The sequence below is a fragment of the Pongo abelii genome, chromosome 19 (genome assembly GCF_028885655.2).
Source record: "Pongo abelii isolate AG06213 chromosome 19, NHGRI_mPonAbe1-v2.0_pri, whole genome shotgun sequence".
Classification (NCBI taxonomy): Eukaryota; Metazoa; Chordata; class Mammalia; order Primates; family Hominidae; genus Pongo; species Pongo abelii.
Genome location: NC_072004.2, coordinates 81,021,263 through 81,042,822, shown reverse-complemented (window position 1 = coordinate 81,042,822; position 21,560 = coordinate 81,021,263). Strand labels below are relative to the sequence as shown.

General features: G+C 42.5%; 1 protein-coding gene across 50 annotated transcripts in view; it reads left to right on the top strand.

The window, feature by feature from the left end:
- Positions 1-21,560, top strand: part of CEP112 (centrosomal protein 112) — a 599,014-nt gene that overhangs the window by 525,729 nt on the left and 51,725 nt on the right. For all 50 annotated transcript variants that reach the window (XR_010138342.1, XM_024234943.3, XM_054537262.2 and 47 more), the window contains one exon: positions 15,797-15,886. Coding sequence is in view for 49 of the 50 variants with exons in the window: in XM_024234943.3 (XP_024090711.1) it covers positions 15,797-15,886 (90 nt within the window). In the remaining variant the exon portion in view is untranslated. The remainder of the gene's footprint in view (positions 1-15,796; positions 15,887-21,560) is intronic.

Genomic DNA, 21,560 nt, shown 5'->3' with positions numbered 1-21,560 from the left:
AGGATCTTTGTAAATCCTCTCATTCTAAGTGGTTTAAACGGAAAGTTTTAAACTTCTTCCTTCGTGCGTATTGGCTCCAGATATCACAGAATCCTAAGGTTAAAAAAAGAAAAACACTTTATCCGGCGTGAGTGATTTCTATCCGTCATGTGAATGTGGGGTGTGAGAGGCAGGCTCACCTGAGGATCTCCACCTCTGCACCTCAAGCAGTATCTCTTTCATCAGCTAAGAAGGAGCCATCATTCTATTGGAGTGGCTTCCTTAATGATCTGATATGACCATGTACACATACAAAATTAAGAAAATACCGATAGATCAATATAACATGGTAATACCCTAATGCCATTTTCCAGATTGTCTCATAACGAGTGGACTGTTGGCCCTCACGTGGATAAAATGAGGTCTAGTAGGACTGGGTAGTTGAAAGAAATGTTTGTGTATGTGTGTGTATTTTACACGTTTTAGAAGAGAAAATGTGGAAAACAAGGGACGTTTCTTCCCATGCTTATTTGTTTCCTACTGTTGCTGTAACAAAGAACCAAAAACTGGGTGGGTTGAAACAACGAGAAGCTATTATCTCACAGTTCTAGAGGCCACAAGTCCGAAGTCAAGGTGTGGGCAGGGCTGTACTCCCTCTGAAGGCTCTAGGGAGGAATCCTTCCTTGTCTCTTTCAGCTTCTGATGTTTCCCAGCAATCCTTGGTGTCCATGGCTTGTAGACGATCACTCCCATCTGTGGCCCTGTCGTCACAGGGCCAACCTCTTCCTGTGCATCTCTTCTTGTGAGGACACCCGTCATACTGGATTAAGAGCCAACTCTACTCCAGGGTGACCTCGTCTGATTATGTCTGCAAGGATCCTATTTCCAAATAAGGCCACGTTCTGAGGTATTGGGGATTAGGACTTCAACATGTCTCTCTGGAGGATATAATTCAACACATCACTCTGTGTCATACCCTGTCGTTTTGGCTCCACACATTAATAGGGAAGCCATCAGAATCATTATGACTGTTGAATCTGTGACGCAAAAACTTGTTTTTCTTTTTGTTTTTTGTACATTTTAATTCGTTAAAGACTAAATATCTTTATTAATAGTAAATCCAGAGCATTTGGGGACAAAGATGCTAACCTTGACACATCCTACATGCCAGGATGCAGGAGGACACAACTGGGAAAGAGTCTGGAATCCTGGTGTGCAGAAATCAGGACGTAGAATGGAGTCGTTTCAAATAGAAGTTAGGCCAGGCGCAGTGGCTCATGCCTGTAATCCCAGCATTTTGGGAGGCCAAGTAATCTCCTGCAAGTAATAGCAGGAGAATGGCATTCTAGATATGATGAAGATAAGACCCACAGAGCTCACAGGGCAGTGTGTGGAGCTGGACCCGTTGGTGGCAAAAGGTGGAGGCTGAGAGGCAGAGGGACCTGGGCCATTTCCTGTCTGTAAGACTTCGCAGCTGGGTAGCCTTGAGTAGCCTCTAGGAACCTTAGCTTTTTTTTTTCTTCTTCTTCTTCTTCTTTTTGAGATGGAGTCTCACTCTGTTGCCCAGGCTGGAGTGCAGTGGCACGATCTCGACTCCCTGCAACCTTCACCTCCCAGGTTCAAGCAATTCTCCTGTCTCAGCCTCCCAAGTAGCTGGGATTATAGGCACCTGCAACCACGCCTGGCTAATTTTTGTAGTTTTAGCAGAGACAGGGTTTCACCACGTTGGCCAAGCTGGTCTTGAACTCTTGACGTCATGATCCACCTGCCTCAGCCTCCCAAAGTGTGAGCCACTGTGGCTGGCCCTTCACTCTTTCTTATAAGGTGAGGTTTCTACCTCAGAGGGACATTGTGAAAGTCAGTAAAGCTGTTAAAGCCACAGCACAGTACCTGCACATTGGACCTAGCATGACAGCTTTGAGTTAGGACACCAATCCCCTCTTATGCACAGGGGTTCCATTCCAAGATCCCAGTGGTTGCTTGAAACTACAGATAGCAATGAACCTGATGTATCATATGTTTTTCCTGTATATACATACTTATTGATATGGTTTGGCTCTGTGTCCCCACCCAGATCTCACCTTGAATTGTAATAATCCCCACGTGTCATGGGAGGGACTGGAAGGGGGGTAATTGAATCATGGGGGCGAGTTTTTCCCATTCTGTTCTGTGATAGTGAATAAGTCTCACAAGATCTGATGGTTTTTAAAGGGCAGTTCCCCTACACATGCTGTCTCTTTGCCTGCCTCCATGTAAGACATGCCTTTGCTCCTCATTCACCTTCCGCCATGATTATGAGGCCTCCCCAGCCATGTGGAACTGTGAGTCCATTAAACCTCTTTCCTTTATAAATTACCCAGTCTCGGGTATGTCTTTATTAGCAGCATGAGAATGGACTAATACATTTATTATGAAGTTTAATATATAAATTAGGCACTATAAGAGATTAGCAACAATAATAAAATAGAACAATTACAACAATATACTGTGATAAAAATTATGTGGTCTTTCTCTCTCTTTCTCTCCTCTCTCACAAAACATATTCTTGTCTGTATTTGTATTCACCTCTTTTTGGACCACAGTTGACCATGGGTAACTGAAACAATGGAAAATAAAACCACAGATAAATGGGGATTCCCGTATATTGAGCACAGTAAGAAAGAAGTCCAAATGGATACATGAAGCTAGTTTAGGAAGGGATTCAGAGCCAGGGAAGAAATTTTAACCTTGACAGGATAAGGATGCAGGGTGCAGGATGCTAACCTTGACACATCCTACATGCCAGGATGCAGGAGGACACAACTGGGAAAGAGTCTGGAAACCTGGTGTGCAGAAATCAGGACGTAGAATGGAGTCATTTCAAATAGAAGTTAGGCCAGGCGCAGTGGCTCATGCCTGTAATCCCAGCATTTTGGGAGGCCGAGGCGGGCAGATCACCTGAGGTCAGGAGTTCAACACCAGCCTGGCCAACATGGCAAAACTCCATCTCTACTAAAAATATAAAAATTAGCCAGATGTGGTGGCGGGTGCCTGTAATCCTGGCTACTCAGGAGGCTGAGGCAGGAGAATTGCTTGAAGCCAGGAGGCGGAGGTTGCAGTGACAGCCTGGGCAACAGAGCAAGACTCCGTCTCAAAAAACAAACAAACAAAAAAAAAACAAAAAAAAACAAGAAGTTGAAGGAATGTGGGGCAACTAATTAGGAGGGAGAACAGAGAGAGTAGGGCTTACAAATGATTGTGAGATTTAAAACCAGGAACTGGGTAATTGAATGAATGACTTTGTCATTGATCAGCAGGACAGGTGGAAGGGAAGCTGGTTGAGGGGGAAAATTTTGAGTTTGGTCTTAGACTTGGTAAGTTTGAGATGATGGTGAGGCCACCATATACACACATAAGAGAGACAGCTGGAGATGTCAAATTAGAGGACTTGTGCAATCCTGGGTATGGAGATGAGTGTAGGAGTCGTCACTAGGCAAGCCCTAGTTAGAGCTAGTGTTTCTGTTGCCCATATCAGGCAGGAGAGCTGGATGTCGTCATATGCATTCAAACTCAGTGACTTTAAAATGGAACTCATGATCTTCCCCAAAACTGTTCCTTCCGTGATTTCTTTTTTGACACCATACTCTAATGGTCAAGCTATTGGCATCATCATTCCTGTTGAATCCGTGTCATGCAGAAACTTACTCTTCCCCTTCCTTTCTGCATATTTTAATTCTGTGTTCTCTGTCTTAGTTAATGGCAACACCCAAGCCACCTATTCTGAAAGCCTCAGAGTCATTCTTTAAACTTCCTTCTTGCACCTGGCACGTTCGTTGCATGACCAAGCCCTGCAACCTGTCTAGTGGCTATGCTGCCATCCTGGCACATGCATTCCCCCGGGCCCATCATTTCTCGCCATCTCTTGTCCACATCAAGCTCATCTCCCACGTGATACTGCACAGCCTCCTAAGGGCCTCCCAGCCATGGCGGAGTGAACTCCTGAGACAGATTTTCTTGCATGTTTGGTTACGCAGTCTGTAAAATTGTGCTTTTTTATTCTTTTCATTTTTAGAGTTTCTAAAGCATTTCTCATTGACCGAAAATTTAATGTCCTAAGCCTCATTCTGTATTCCTGGCCTTTTTACACATGATCATGAGGCTTACAGGTGTATTTTTCTGGGCCTGGTTTTCTCCTCTATACTGAGAAGGCTGAGTGGAAACTGATCCTTGCCTCTGTCTTGTCCCATAGATTTACCCATGTCTTGCCAAGACTCTGTTAATTGTCCCCAGCAGGCCTCCCTGCCACCATTTTCCACATTGTCACCTGAACGTTCATCCTGTATTGTAAATCTGATCATCCTAGGCCCTTTTGTGGTTCCCATTCCTACAGGGTAAAATCTATAGTCCTCCTGGCACACAAGGCCCTTGAGTTTGGTCTTGGACTTGATAAGTTTGAGATGCAACCCAGGCAGCCTCTCCTGGTTCAATGCCACCCCTCTGCTTGGCCATGCCTTCGGTGTAGCCAACACGCATTGCAGGTCTCTGCTGCCATGCCTTTCCCTCTGCGATTCACTCCCCATGACTACTCTCCTCTCCTCCTGGGAAACCTTCTAGTTCCCACGTTACCTCCTCGAGGAAGTTCTCACTGTCTAAACCTTCCCCGGTGTTTGTTGCTTTCCTCCTGTGTTCAGTCACAATGCTTGGTAAGACTTCTTTTTAGCAGTACTCATGTGGTATTGTAATAGTTCCTTTATAAGCTTGCCGTACACATTAGATTAGATGCTTTTTGAGGGTAATGTTTAGTACCATGTCTGGTACGTGCTATATGCCCAGATTATAGAAATACTTCCATTAACTTATGGAAGTAATGATCCGAAGGACACAGTGTATAGAAAGAAAGCTAGAGAGGTAAGAACCTAGTTAGGGAAATATCCACAAGTGAGAGAGAAGAGGAGGAGGAGGAGGAGCAGAAAGCATGTGGGAAGGAGGAGGAGGACAGCATGACATGGTGGTGTCAAAGGGAAGGATTTCTGGAAGGAGAATGTTCTAATAGTGCCTGGTGCAACAGAGAGGTCTAGGAGAATAGAGTTGTGGAAAAGGCCACTGGATCATCAAGAAGAGAATCATTGCTGACCTTGCGGAGAACAAGTCTCATAATTAGTTAGAAACCAAAATCAGATCACTGATGAGGAAGGAGTACACTAATGGGGGAGAAATAAGGGTACTGGAGTCAAACACTTGAGAAATGTGGCCAACAAAAACAAAGACAGCCAGGTGCAGTGGTGCGCCCCTGTAGTTCCAGCTTCTTGGGAGGCTGATGTGGGAAGATCACTTGAGCCCAGGAGGTCCAGGCTATAGAGTGCTGTGATCATGCCTGTGAGTCACTACATTCCAGCCTGGGCAACATAGTGAGACCCCCATCTCTTAAAACAAACAAACAAAAGAAATGTGGCCAATTTCTTGAAGGGCAGACGGGTAAAGACAACATGCCAGTGTAGACGCTGAGACGGACTTAGCAAAAGGGAGAGAGCAACAGTGGTGACTAGCCCTCTAGATCGTGAAAAAAGGGCACTAATTGATGTGTTATTATTAAAAAACAAGAGGGGAGGCCACTTCTGACACTCGAGGGAGCAGACTGGGTAAAACTCAGTTATTTTTCTCTAGGGACAGAATGAGAGGAAATATAGCTTAAGGAGGAAAAAAATCTGAGAATTTTAGTGGGAGTACCCCAACTGTTTTCAATGAAAGGCGACTTGCTCTTTATAGAGTTGGTTAATGTTACCAGTAAATGCTCATTACCGTAGTGTAAATAACACTTTACCAAGCATTTCAGAGACCACTTAACAAATAATGGCGGGGCAAAGGCTGTTTCTCTGGTGAAGTTCAGAGCCTAAAATGAGAAAAGAAGTTAGATAAATTCACAATAGGAAGAGATCTATAAATATGTTATCATATAGGGAATATAATGACAATGCGAAATAGTTTAATCTGTATTTGAAATATTTCATGGAAGAAATGAATCTTCAGTTTTCACGGAGGAGAAATACACAGTTTGGTGGAGGGGATTGGAAATGATACTGCAGGCTCAGGGGATGGCATGTGTGAATGATTAGTCTTTGTAAGAAAATCGAAATTTAAATAAATGGCTTATGGGTCCTCCCTCTTCCCTGGGCTTGCACTGAAGAGGGGTGGTCTGTGAGGATTTAACAGTTAACACTCTGTTCCACAGAGACTGAACTCAAGTTCGAGTGCTTATCATCCTGGCCAGACGAGGAAATTCTTCTATGATCTTGCAAAATCCTAGCTGTGGTTCTTGAATTTGATCCCAGATTTCTACCACCCGAGATAAGAACTTGTTCACAAGTGAAGCTGTCTAGAGCCACGAAGGGGGGCGGTGGCGGGAATGTGCTTTGAATTTCCTGAGTCGAAATAGACTGGCCCCTTTAAGAGGAGATGTGGGTAATGTCAGGATGGCCTTTTGTGTGACTAGGAAAACATGAATGAGGTGCGTTAGGAGATTCCGGCTTCCTTAGATCATCAAAGTCTTGAAATAACATGATTTCTTTTCCTGGAACCTCTGTTAAGACCAGGAAACATTAACTTTTTAAAAAGTGCATTTTTAAGACCTTTAAAGGAAGTCCTTTAGGAATTTTAAAGGACTGAAAATAGGTGAGCGAGAGAAGGAAAGAGAAAAAGTGAAAACTTTCGTACTTGGAGAATAACAAACAAGAAAAACTCTTGCTTTGTATAGTGGCCACAGTATTTTTGCCTTTTATGTTGAATCAGTAGCCTAGTAAGTACCATAGCAATAGCTTATATGGAAGTGTAGTTTCTCATGCGTGTGGTTTGTCGCGGCAACAACTAAAAAGTTTTCACGTGAAAGGAATTTTGCCTTATGCGAAGAGTAACATATGTATTGGATAAAAACCTTCACATCAATATCACAAAAGAGACAGAATTATCAGGGTTTTTTGTTTTGTTTTGTTTTTTGAGAAAAAAAAATGTGTTGCTGGGAATGTGAAAAAAAAAACTGAAAACCTGAACAAAAAATAAGTGTTGCTTGGATGTGAAAAAAGAAAACTGAAAACCTGAACATAAGCCATAGGGGAAAATAATTATACAGTTGTGTTGTGAATGCATTAGTAGCCTCTGCAGTAGTAACTGTGGCTCTGGCTTTAGATCTGCAGCATAACCCATTTTCCATGACTGTAGAATCACTAATAAAACTTTTTTTATGGTTTGTTATTCATCCTGGGTAGGTCTGAATGAAGAAATCGCTTTAAAAGAAATCTTGAGTGGCATTTCAGTTGAAGAAGACTAGTTACTTTTGTTAGTAGATTTAGCCTATTTAAAAATAATAATAAAACAGAAACTATAGTGGCCTCTGTAAATAGCCCGTGAGACCACCCAGTAAAAATGTGACGCTGCCACCGTGTCACTTTCGGTAGCCGCAGATTTATCGCTCCTTGTGTGGATGACAGGGCTTGATCCTCTTGCTTTGTCCTAGTCATTTACAATATGATTTAAAAAAAAAAAAGTCTGTAAATCTCACATGAAAATAGAGCGAGATTTTACTGCTTTATTTGTATTTTACCTTAGCCTTCATTTAGCAGTAGTAGAAAGAAAAACATTTACTGTTTCGGTGTCAATTTACATGGCAAAAGGAGACCTACTCATCAGAAATATTATCAGCCCAGTTAATAGACTGAATTGGAGTAATGCTGTTTAAACAAATGTGGGTATTATTAAGAAGGTAATTAAGGTTTAAATGAGAGTCACCCTTATTTCACCTTTATAATTAGTGTCTCTTCACTGTAGTCACAGCTCAGGCATCACCTCTGTCTGAAGGACCAAGCAGCCAGGGGAAGAGAGGTTTACGTCAAGATTTTACAACTTAACAAATATTTTATGACACACATTTAAAAATCATCTTACATGTTTTAAATGGAAAACAGACTATTGCCATGAAAAAATAAACATTGAATTGGATTGTATGTAAATTATACCTCAATAAAAATAAAAATAGGCCTTCCTTTTCTAGTTATCTTCTCCTTCAGTCAAAATATGCACATCCTACCCCCTGGTCTCTTCGTTCTGTGTTCAAAACATTCATGGGGTAAATCCTCCCGCATCCCTCCTCCCCACTGAGTGGCGAATGAATCATCTGTTTTCTCCAAAGTAGGATAGTAAATTCAAGCCTCATGAAGGAAAGGATATGATGACCTCATTTTTTTTTAAGTGGGACTTTTTTTCTTTTTTCAATGTTTTGACTTTTTATTATGGAAGCTTTTAAACATACACAAAAGTAGGGAGAAGACTACACAGATCCACCATCTACCCATCACCCCGCTTCAGCAGTTTCCCGCAGTTTGCCAGGGTGACTTCTTCTTGGCAGCATCTTTAGTATAAATACTCTGGCTTTTTCTTCTTGTTAAAACTCAGCTTTGCAGAGCTTGCAGCTCGCAAGGCCCCTCTCTGCGTTTCACCCATCAGAGGTTCATCTGGTTCCTTGTTTCATGGCCACAGACTGTACCCAAGGCCCTTAAAATCCACAACTCTACCGACCCCAGTTTTATATTTATATAGGGCAAAACTTTAATCAACACTCTTTTTGCTTACATATGATTCAATCCAGTTTATTTTAAGTAACAGAACACTATAGCATTCAAGGTTCCCACTTCCCAGAGGACACGTGGGTGAACCTACGGACAGAACCAAGGACAAGATCCATTTACCCTCTGCCCCATCATGTAGGGCAGGCCCAGAAAACCGTGCTCATAGACCTCATGATGATTTGTGAAAAGGCCGGGCACTACTAGCATTTTACCAAGACTTAACAACACAGAATGAGGCAGAATATGTGTCAAACACATTAAATTTCAACTCAATGAGAACTGCTTTGAAACTCTCTAAAAGGGAGCAAGAACACGACTCTACAAGTTGCATGACAGAATATGTGTAAGAGAATGTGTCTCTGCAGTCCACTCTGCTAGGACAGTGTTTCCAGGACCACTGACTCAGAAGGGTGACTTTTATACTGCTGATGATTCTGTCTTGATTTGCAAGTGGATTTTTCCAAATGTCTCATAAATGGAGTTTTGATAAAGATGGGAAAGTAGAGTTTGAAATTGTATTCTCTGGTACGAACTTAGAGTACCAATATTCTGAGCTATAAGCTGAAGACCAATTTGTATGCTTAGACAGCCTGTTGGGAAAAGGGTAGTAAGGTAACAGCTCTGGGGTTGCTGGAATGGAGCTGGCTAAGAAGTGGGCCAAAGGCGAGAGCAGAAATCTCTAGAAAGACGTCTGGTCTTGCTACAGTACTACATCTGAAATCCTCCCTCTGTTATATACCTTGTATTCTGGGAACATTTTTTAAAAAATTGTTTTTATCATTGTGACCTAGTATTTCTCTCTTCCAATAATGTTTTCCTTTATTAAAAAACCTTTTAACCACTTTATAATTGAAATGAACTTGTGGTTCATTTATTCATTATTAAAAGGCATGTATCTGCCGTCACTTTATTCTTGTTTAATTGACTCAGAACTACAAGAGAAAACGTTGGTAAGACTACACATAATTCCTTAATGTGTGGTTTTACAAGTTAAGGAGTGGCTTGAGCTGAATTATGTTCATACATATTATTAAAATAGCATTGACTAGTTACTCTTTTTCCCCCAAACTCACAGAAAAGCCTTGTACTGTCACAAGTGCCATTCAATGGGCATATTAGCTACCAGGTCCTTTTCCTCACCCTGAAGAGCCCATTAACATGTTCAATTTTTGACACTTTAATTTACTCTCATTATTTTCAGATTTGAAACAAATCAAATTATCCTACAACGCTCCCCCTTTTAAAGAGTGCGGTGTGTGCTCATTGTTCTTGTGGAGCTGCTTATGTCATTTACATTTTTCTTCTGGAAAGTGTCATTCTTTATTCCCGACCAGCAGAAAACACTCTGAAAGTCAGGAGCGGTGTAGCTTCCCACAGCCAGCTGACTTACAGTATATTTAAAGGCAGATTTAATTGGGAGAAAAGAACTGTCTTTTAGTAATGATGCCAGTTAACACTGCAGAGCTAGGAGAGGAAGGACAGTTCTGCAGAATAAACAATTTAACTGTTCAAGTTGGGTTTTGTTTCATATTTTTGACCCAGCGTTGGACATTGTATTCTTTAATTATCTTGGGCTTTTCTCAGGAAGAAACTAAAAGTTGTGATTTTGTGTGTGTGTGAAATGTCAAATTTGAAGCTTTTTTGAATAAGGAAGACACAACTTAAAGTCCCCGGTTGTACTTATTGAGCAATTGTGGTCATTTTCACATAGTCCTTATGTCAAATTGTGAGGTTGGAACTCTAATAACCTAATAATCTTTTAGAATATAAAACCAGGACCAGCTGCCAATATAAACTGTCATTTTCCTTTCATGCCATACATTTTAACTTTTTTGAAAGTGAAATATTCTTTGGTGACTTTTCAGTTTTTTAACTGATCTTTAATAGGTAACGAAAGCCATTTCTAAATACAACTGCTTTCTCTGATTAACTTTAGAAAGATCACACTTTACATCTTTATGAGGAAATTTTTAAAGGCCTGCCTTTTTGAAAAGCAAAGGTAATTTGAATTCCATTTTAATAATATTGATAAAATATGGTTGACTTCATAGTCTGTTCACTATGTGAAGTATGGAAAAAGGATCAGATCTAGTTATGTTACCCTGCCTTCTTTGGAACTTTCTTTCAGCTAGATTTCTGTAATATGTCATCCTAACTTCTCCTCAATTGCCTCCTGCCTATCTGGACTTTCACCAGATTTCTTGGCCTCCATCTCCTCCTCTGCCTGTCTGAGTGTGGGCATCACCCAAAGGGCAGGTTTTAGAACCTCTTCTCATTTTAGGAAACTTCCTTAGGGAAGCATTTGCACCTCTGTCTGAGAGCATGCCCCACTGTTCAGACCCACTGAGCAATGTGATCTGCTAACCAGGAGTCCTAGTGAGCTCTGGTTGCTGTAACAATATCCCTTGGACAGGGTGGCTCCTAAACACAAAAGCTTATTTCCCACAGCTCTGGAGGCCGGGACATCCAAGATCAAAGCACCAGCAGATTCAGCGTCTGGGGAGAGCCTGCCTGATTCCTAGTTCGTTGACATCCATCTTTGTACTGTGTCCTCCCGTGGTGGAAGGGGCCGGGGACCTCACTCAGAGCTTTTAGAAGGGCACCAGTCCCATTCTTGAGGACATTCCCTGCCAGAGGTCCTGTCTCCTAATAACCTTGGGGGTTAAGATTTCAACATATGAATTTGGAGGGGCACAAATATTCAGAGTCTAGCAATAGTTCCTCCTTGAAGTCCCGCCAGCACCTTCAACCCAGCATGTCAGAAAGCACACTGCCCCGCCGCTTCTGACTTGTGCTTAGCAAGAATTCGCTATTCTCTGGTCACTCCATCTCAAAGCCTTGGGGTATCTCTGAGTCCCTTTTTTCCAATCCCCTGTCAATGGTTCCACTACACCCATCCCCTTCTCCATATCCACCACCCTCTTTCCAGGCCTGTTGTCTTTGGCCTTCACTTTTGCAGCATCCTCTTTTTTTTTTTTTTTTTTTTTTTTTTTTTTAATCCCTTGATTTCACTGAGCAGAATTATTTCCTCAAAATTCAACAGAAAAACACAACTGGGCTTGAATAGAGCCAAATGCTTCTGTGGAAAAAGGAAGAAAGTTAGCTTCTGGTTTTGGCATTTGGTAGATGACAAGTGACTGATGTGAAAACTGACTCAGGAGAGCACTGGGGACAGGGGGCAGGTGTAACGGGTATGTAGTGAATGGGGGAGGATGTGGAATGCCAAGTGTGGCACTCTCAGGGTTCTGCAGCTGAAGGCAAGGAGGGAGAGAAGCCAGGAGGTGGGGAACAACTCTTCGTTTAAGAGAAGAGAGAGGCATGCCATCTTTCTCTTCTGTGAAATAAAATTAAAGGAGTATTTTTTAGTGTAGCAGAAACCAGATAATATATTATCAATTATTATCATTATGATATGTGTCTGTATGTTCAGAGATAGATATAGACATTTGGAGGATATATTTGTATATTTTGTGTCTCAGGACACATAATCACCTTTGGTTAAATGTGCCACATGAGGGACAGTCAGAAGCCCTGATGATTGAAGTAAATATGTTTAGGGAGTAGAGTTCAAATATTTATGAGTTCCTTCCACAAACATGAATTCAGTGTCACCTGTGTACCAGGCATTGAGCTGGCTTGGCACTGGGCTTGCAGAGATGAAGAGAGGAGAGCCCTGAGCTGCAGTTGCATGCAGACAGTTGCATGCCACCCAGACATGTAAATTAATTCTCTTAAATACTAGATGGATGAAAGCCCAGAGAAGTCCATACTTAGCTCTTGTATAGATTAGGGCAATTACATCATTGAGCAGAATAGGTGCGGTAGGGACTTCCAGGCAAAGAAAAGAGAAAATCAGTACAGAGTGGGAAAGAGGCAGCATGGAGTAACACAAACATATTTAATTTGAAGTTACAGAAATGTGTTAAAATTCCAGTCCAGGCCGGGCGTGGTGGCTCATGCCTGTAATCCCAGCACTTTGAGAGGCCGAAGTGGGTGGATCACAAGGTGAGGAGATTGAGACCATCCTGGCTAACATGGTGAAACCTCGTCTCTACTAAAAATATAAAAAATTAGCCAGGCGTGGTGGCACATGCCTGTAATCCCAGCTACTTGGAGGCTGAGGCAGGAGAATCGCTTGAACCTGGAAGGTGGAGGTCGCAGTGAGCCGAGATCGTGCCACTGCACTCCAGCCTGGGTGACAGAGCGAAACTCTGTCTCAAAAAAAAAAAAAAAATTCCAGTGCAGTGCCTTACTGCTAACCACATGGACTTGAGCAAGGTAGTTAACTGCATGGAGCCTCAATTACATCCTCTCTAACACAGATGAAATAATACTGGGTGCACAAAATTGTCATAAGGGTTAAAAATAAAATCCACTCCGTGGATGATAGCTTCTGTTGTTATTGCTGGTAATGACATCTGCATGGCATGCCAAGTCTTCCTACGGCGCAGTGTGGCTGGAGACCAAGCCAGTAGATGAAAGCCCTTGTATGCTGTGCTAAGGAGTGAGAGCTGTCTCTCAGCGGGGCTGGAGTGTTGTTTAAGCATTTCAGTTGGGGAACAACATAATCAGATTTAAGTTTAAGAAGATCACTCTGATGGTGTGAGGATGGATTAGAGAGCAGGAAAAAGTGGGGACAAAAAAATAGATAAATGTTCTTCCCAATACAGTAATCATTACTTTCCCCAATTATGCCATAAAAGAAGCTGATAAGATCCTGTTTGTTGGTAGCTATGAAAGTGGGGGGCGGGGGAAAGGCTACCTCATCAACAAGCACAGAAACTATTGCATTCATCCTTTTGGAAGTAGAACACAACAACAGAATTATAGACAATTCAAGAATGGAGAGATTTCCAAGCTCATTCTCAGACCTGGTTGAGTTGTAGATTTATGATCAAGTCTAATATCAAAGACACCCTAAAGCATGCAAGCTCATTCACAGACCATTTCACTTTTTAAATTAGTTCTTAGCCTGGGGTCCATTCACAGATGGGCTTCAGGCAATCTATGAATGCCCTACAGTGAGAGGCAAAATCATAAAACTATGGTTTTTCTCCTTCTAGGGAGTAACTACATAGCTTTCATCAGATTCTCAGAGGAGTCTAGAACCTCCCAAAAGGTTAAGAACCACTGTTTATCTGGACATAAAAAAGACTGGCATTGTGTTTGCAGGAATCTTTAATGGACACTAACTTAGCCATTGTGTCTGAACTCGTGTCTCTACCTGGATGTGTGATAGGCATTTCAAACTGAACCCAACTGAGGCTGAGCTCCAGCTCCTCTCCTCCAACACCTGCCCTGTCTCTGTGAATGCCAACTGCAGTCTTAGCTCCTCAGGCCAGAATCCCTGGGGTCCTGTTTTTTCCTCTCTCTGCTTCCACTCCCTCAGGGCCGTCATCTCTATTTCGTACGTGGACCTGATCCTTCCTTCATCAGCTGCTACCACCCGGCCCCGCTCTCCGTCTTCCCTTTCCTGGTGTTGCAGTGGCCTCTCCCCTGCTCCCTGCCTCTGCCTTGCCCTTCAGCCTGCTCTTCAGACAACAATGAAAGCGGCAGCTGCTCCCCACCCCCCAGCAGCTTCTTGTCTATCTCTGGGCAAAATCTAAAGCCTTTGACCTGTGAGACTCCACGTGACCTGATGTGACTTGAACCCTGTTATGTCCTTGACTTCACTGCTGCTGCTTTGCTCACTGTCAGCAGTGACCTTATGGCTTCCACAAACATACCGTCTCGGTGTCATTCCACATGCAGTGGCCATTGCTTGGAAGGCTCTTCCTGTGGAAATTTACATGTGACTTGCTCTCTCTTGTCCTTCAGGTCCTTGCCCAGCTAGGACTTCTTGGACCATCTGTTTAAAATCGCAATCCCCTCTTCCTCACACCACTCCAGAATGTCCCCTTCCCTGCTTTATTTTTCTTCTGCACTCATCACGGTTATATAATACACTTACTGTTTGCTTATTGCCTACCTCCACCCCATTATAATCTAAGCATGTGAATGCAAGGAATTTTTTTTTTTTTTTTGAGACAGGGTCTCATTCTGTCACCCAGACTGGAGTGCAGTGACACAGTCATAGCCCACTGCAGCTTCAAACTCCTGGGCTCAAGTGATCCTCCTGCCTCAGCATCCTAAGTAGCTGGGACCACAGGTTTGCACCCCCACACCCAGCTAATTAAATAAAAAGAAAATTGTAGAAATGATCTTGCTATGTTGCCCAGGCTGATCTTGAATTCCTAGCTTCAAGTGATCCTCCTGCCTTAGCCTTTGAAGGTGCTGAGATCACAGATGTGAACCACTGTGCCTGACCAGGGTTTTTTTTTTTTTTTTTTTTTTGGTCTATTTTCTTTCATTGCTGTGTCTAGAGTACCTATTGTAATTCTTGACACAGAGCAGGAACTCACTAATATTGACTGGATGAAATGAATTTTGTGAATTTGGCACCTTTGCTGCTACCACCCCATGCATTCTGCTCACTGTAACTTTCCATGTAGTATTTCTGTAATTACATTGGATTGTTTGAATGGACAATCCAGTGTCATTATAGAAATAGCACGTGGAAACTACAAGTTCTTTTTCTAGTTCACCTCTTTACTTAACATAGTAATTGATGCAGTGGTAATTATTGGTCTTTGTGGTTTCCATTTCCCATATTAACCTGAATTCTATTTCAAACAGCTACTTGGCAAAGAGTTCACCTCTGTCCATTTCTTACAAGTTCCTCAAATTCCATACCATCCTCTCTGACTTTATAAAGAAATTCCTTTAAGGCTACTATAATTTACTCAAATTATCATAATATAATTTTGAAAAATGTTATGCCGGTCAGATATTACAATTCCTATCTGTCACAATGATATTCAGAGTGTAAGTGTACGTTGCAGGTGTCCTGAGGGAGCCATTTTCATTGCAATAGTGTTATGCTTTATTACATATGCTTTATTACATGCTTGTGGTTCTGTGCTGGGAATATGAGACATTTTAATATATGATTGACATCTGCCAATTTGTCTACTTTGTAACTTTGGAATTTTTTACACTAGGTATTCTTAAAGCAGAAAACATCTTGGCCTGACACACAAAAGTCTGATATTGTTTGCCTGAATGCTTTGGAACAAGAGTAATAAACTAGAGATCTGAGGCCTTTTTAGTGCCAGTTCACGGTGTAAAACTATTTTTGCAAGTGTGCTAATTATTAATGATATCTTTATTTTATACTGTTTCAGGTTTTGCAAGATGAATTAGAAAACCGTTCTAATCAGGTGCGATGTGCAGAGAAAAAATTACAACACAAAGAATTGGAGTCACAGGAACAGGTACCCTCTTCTTTACTATTTGACTCTCTTGTTTACTTTCTCTAGGTTAAGAAGTGTGTGTAGCCAGGTGCAGTGGCTCACACCTGTAATCTCAGCACTTTGGGAGGCCGAGGTGGGTGGATCACCTGAAGTCAGGAGTTCGAGACAAGCCTGGCCAACATGGTGAAACCCTGTCTCTACTAAAAATACAAAAATTAACTTGGTGTGGTGATGGGTACCTGTAATCCTAGTTACTTGGGAGGCTGAGGCAGGAGAATTACTTGAACCCGGGAGGCAGAGGTTGCGGTGAGCCGAGATCGCACCATTGCACTCCAGCCTGGGTGACAAGAACAAAACTCCGTCTCAAAAAAAAAAAAACAAGTTTACGCATTGCCTGTTTCAGTTAAGATGCTTTGAGTGCAAGTAACAGAATATCCCACCCATGGTTGACATAAAAATAAAGCAATTTATTACGTCACAGAACAAGAAGTCCACAAGTAAAGCATTCTCATGACTCTGCCTCCGGTGCTGGCTTCATTCTAGAAGCAACTTCAGGACGGCTGCAGCAGTGCCAGCCATTCTGCCCAGATCTGCACTATTCGGAGGCAGAAAGGGGCTGCCAGTTTCTAGGGCCTAATGAGTAAGGAAATCTTTCCCGGAAACTACCCCCTCCCTTTACATGTCATTGGCCAGAGAAGGTCACATGCTTAGCCTGGCATACCCAGTCCCTGGCTAAACAACTGAGTATACAAAACCAGTCTAGAATAATCAGGACCCACCTGCTGGTGATAAAACTGGGAGAAGAAGGAAAACTGGAACAAAAAGGAGGGGAAATGGAGTGTTGAGTATGCAGCCAACAGTGTCTGCTATGTCATCGTTTCAAAATAAATGGATGTTATTTTGCTTAGAGGCATAAATCACGTTTTCTTTTGAATTTTAGTTTTCTCCTCTTTCTTTCCATTCTTTTCAAAATAATGTAATATAACCCAGAATAGTATGGCTATGACAATAGCTAATGACCTATTTTATTTTTAAATGACAGCATTATTTTCACCCAACTCTTCTGGTTATAATAAATTACACTTAGTGGTAATTTTGACACTTTAAAAAGTTAACGTGTATCACTAGAGACCATGAATCTTGATGAAACCCTTTATAAATGCGTTGTCCTCAGCCATTGAGTATAGCATTGCTAATATTGATCTAAGTGCCACCAATCCATTAAGTACAGAAACAGTCATAGGAATTGACAGATGTTTATACTTTGGTTGTAAAACTCAGTACAGGAATATTGGCATATTATATTAGCTTATTCTGAATTTGGGGGAAGGGGAAACACAAAAGTAAGGCTAATAGGGAAGGTTTTCTTTTCTTCTTTAATCTCTGGAGATGTTTACAAACAGGATCCCACGATAGAGGATTGTACAAAATGATGAAAGTAAGCACTTAATAGATGCTGACTGTTAATACTTACTGAATTGACTTGCCCTCCTATAATTCCTTCCTACTCTCTAATAAACTCTGTGTCATATGTATATCACATATGTATGTATATATCATGTATATAAGAGATGCATAAATATACATATATACATATACGTTTTATACAATGTCTATGTAATACACCCAACAATAGGATAACAAAATAGAATAATACTAGAATAAAAAAATAATAATAACTAGGCCGGGTGCAGTGGCTCACACCTGTAATCCCAACACTTAGGGAGGCCAAGGTGGGCAGATCAATGAAGTCAAGAGTTCGAGACCAGTCTGGCCAACATGGCAAAACCCTGTCTCTCCTAAAAATACAAAAATTAGCCAGGCGTGGTGGCAGGCGCCTATAGTCCTAGCTACTCAGGAGGCTGAGGCAGGAGAATTGCTTGAACTGGGGAGGCAGAGGTTGCAGTGAGCCGAGATCACGCCACTGCACTCCAGCCTGGGAGACAGAGCAAGACTCCATCTCAAAAAAATTAAAATTAAAATTAAAATTAATAATAGCTATACCTTATCAAATGCTGACAAGATGACAGACACTGTACAAGAAATGTTACACATACTGGTTCATTTAATTTTCACAATAACCGTGTAAGATCAGTATTATCATCTGCATTTTGTGAATAGCATGCCAAAATCCAGAGTGATTAACTCATCCAAGATCACACAGCAGTGGATCCAAGATCACACAGTAGTAGAAGAGTATTCAGATCCAGGTTTATCTGAACTCCGTACTTTTGCTCCTTCCATGACAATTCTCAAGTTACATATCTAGCAAATAAAAAAAAAAAACTGGATAGCAATGATAGAGAAAGTAAACTTATCAAGGATGGCAGGCAAACAGACATTGTATTCCTGCTTCCTGGTAGAGGAGCAAATGCCATTGACTTTCCATGGGCAGAGAAAAGCAGCGAGCAAAGGAACACGAGCACAGCAGACTTGCCCATCATGTGCCAAGTCAAGGAGATGAAAATGCCTCTTCGGATGGGAGCATGGATTTGTTCATGTCAAATCAGCAGGTCTAATTGTCACTGAAGGTCAACTGAGCCCCATCCTCTGTAGATGATGCTTGTAATTAAAAGAAGGAGAAAAGACAAGCTTCTTAAAGGCAGGAAAAGGTGCTCCCTGGAGGTCTGGGGCTTCTCTAGTTTGTGGTAAAATATGACTTAAGGTAAAACTTTTGTTGACATCAATTTAATTCATGGCAAAACTTCACACAGAAAATTCCATAATATATTGAGAGTAGGGAAATTAAGAAATCCCAAATGAACAATAGAGAAGGATTCAGGAACTACTTTCAGTCTTTTTTTATTGACTTCTTTTTGATCATCAAAGTTGCTTTCATCTTTGTAGTGACAATAGCTTTTTAGAATATTTCTTACACTAATTCCTGATATCTTCTATTAGGCTACAGTTTACCAAAGAAATGTCAGGAAATACCCATGGGTAAAGCTGAATATTTCATAATCTTTGTAACCAAGAGATGTTGGGTTCTTTCCACAAGGTCCTAGGGTGTAGCTAAAAAAAAAAAAAAAAAAAAAAAAAAAAAAAAAAAAGCCAGTTGTTTCAATTAAACTGCATAACAAATAATAGATATTTAACAAATACTATTCATCTATATTTAGCTTAATCTTTTACCTAAATTTGACCTATGTCCCCCTTTAAATTTGTGACACTAATACAAGTAGTCAAAAATAATTAGAACTAGGCTGGGCACGGTGGCTCATGCCTGTAATACCAGCACTTTGGAAAGCCGATCGCCTGAGATTAGGAGTTCAAGACCAGCCTGTCCAACATGGTGAAATCCTGTCTCTACTAAAAATACAAAAGTTAGCCAGGTGTGGTGGCGGGCACCTGTAATCCCAGCTACTCGGGAGGCTGAGGCAGGAGAATCTCCTGAACCTGGGAGGCGGAGGTTGCAGCGAGCCGAGATTGTGCCATTGCACTCCAGCCTGGGTGACAGAGCAAGACACCATCCAAAAAAAAAATTAGAACTATTGTCATAGACAGTTTTTAGGATCTGCTAAATATGATAACTAAGGATATCTAAAATGTTGAGATTGTCACATTATGAATGTATTTTTCGCTGTTCATCAAAGCAACTTCAATAATAGTAGCTAGTCTCACATCAGCCAATCGAACAACTAAAATGTGTTTGAAACAGCCCCTGAGGACTATCTTCTCTTTCTTTTCAAGCAAATATTGTTATCCTGATACTAGTTGCATTAAGGAATCAAAATTGAAACTGGCAGAATTACAAAAGACAATTTCCTAAGCTACTTTTTTTAACTTGCTTGCTTTAGAAATGTTTAAATGGTTCTGGTTTTCATTTAAGAAAAATTTCTGTGTTTTGATTCTATAAAAACAAGAAATGAATGAGGCATTGTAAAAGTTATGTTTTTAATTAAAAACAAAAAGCTGCTTCTCATCAGGTCTTGATGGGTGGCATCTTTGCTGCCCACCACATGCCTTGGTGCCACCAACCCTCTCTTCTGTCCCCTCACGTGGACAGATCAGCACACAGAGTCCCCAGGGAAGATGAGCTCATTGGGGGGCACAAAGGGTTAATTTGCTCCTTGGGCAGATTCAAGAGAAATAACACTAATAGAATCAGAAAATAAATTTTCTAAGTCAGCTTTACAAAAACGTGATGTTTTCTCTAATCAATAAACAGCAATTTAAAATCACCATTATTTTTATTCATAGGAGGAGGTAATAATTTCGAATTGCAGTTTATTCTGAGCAAGAACCCCATAATTTCATCAAAGAAGGTAGATCAGAGCTTGAGTCAGACTTTTTCATTGTGCAAAGAAACTGAGTCATCAGGAAGGATGTGACTTCCCTAATGTACAACACGGTAGTGGCAGACCCAGGGTAGGTCTGTAAGTGGTCTGCTTACTCCCAGAATATTATTTTCCACTGCGTTAAACACTGTGTAAAATTGATATATGCCATCTGTCACTCGGGTGCAGGTACAGATTAAAATATTATGGGTAAAACTAAAATTCACTTAGTTTCATTATTCACAATGGGGAGCAAACAATGTTTCGTTATTCACAATGAGACCAGATAATTTGGTCTGATAAATTATAGAAAAGGAAAGGAAGGTCCCTCCCCCTCCCCCTCCCCCTCTCCCTCTCCCCTTTCTTCGGTCTCCCTCTCCTTCTTTTTTCGGTCTCCCTCTGTTGCTGAAGCTGGACTGTACTGCCGTGATCTCGGCTCGCTGCAACCTCCCTGCCTCGGGCTCCTGTGATTCTCCTGCCTCGGCCTGCCGAGTGCCTGGGATTGCAGGCGCACGCGCCGCCACGCCTGACTGGTTTTTGTATTTTTGGTAGAGATGGGGTTTCGCGGTGTTGACCCGGCTGGTCTCCAGCTCCTGGCCTCGAGTGATCTGCCTGCCTCGGCCTCCCGAGGTGCTGGGATTGCAGACGGAGTCTCGCTCACTCAATGCTCAATGGTGCTCAGGCTGGAGTGCAGTGGCGTGATCTCGGCTCGCTACAACCTCCACCTACCAGCCTCCTGCCTTGGCCTCTTAAAGTGCTAAGATTACAGCCTCTGCCCCGCCACCACCCCGTCTAGGAAGTGAGGAGCGTCTCTGCCTGGCCGCCCATCGTCTGGGATGTGAGGAGCCCCTCTGCCCGGCTGTCCCATCTGGGAAGTGAGGAGCGCCTCTGCCCGGCCGCCATCCTGTATAGGAAGTGAGGAACGTCTCTGCCCAGCCGCCCATCGTCTGGGATGTGAGGAGCGCCTCTGCCCGGCAGCCCCGTCTGGGAAGTGAGGAGCGCCTCTGCCCAGTCGCCCAACGTCTGGGAAGTGAGGAGCGCCTCTGCCCGGCCGCCGTGTCTCGGAAGTGAGGAGAGCCTCTGCCTGGCCGCCCCGTCTGGGAAGTGAGGAGCGTCTCTGCCCGGCCGCCCATCGTCTGGGAAGTGAGGAGCGCCTCTGCCCGGCCGCCATCCTGTATAGGAAGTGAGGAGCGTCTCTGCCCGGCTGCCCATCGTCTGGGAAGTGAGGAGCGCCTCTGCCCGGCTGACCCGTCTGGGAGGAAGTGAGGAGCGCCCCTGCCCGGCCGCCATCCTGTATAGGAAGTGAGGAGCGTCTCTGCCCGGCTGCCCATCGTCTGGGAAGTGAGGAGCGCCTCTGCCCGGCCGCCGCGTCTGGGAGGTGAGGAGAGCCTCTGCCCGGCCGCCCCGTCTGGGAGGAA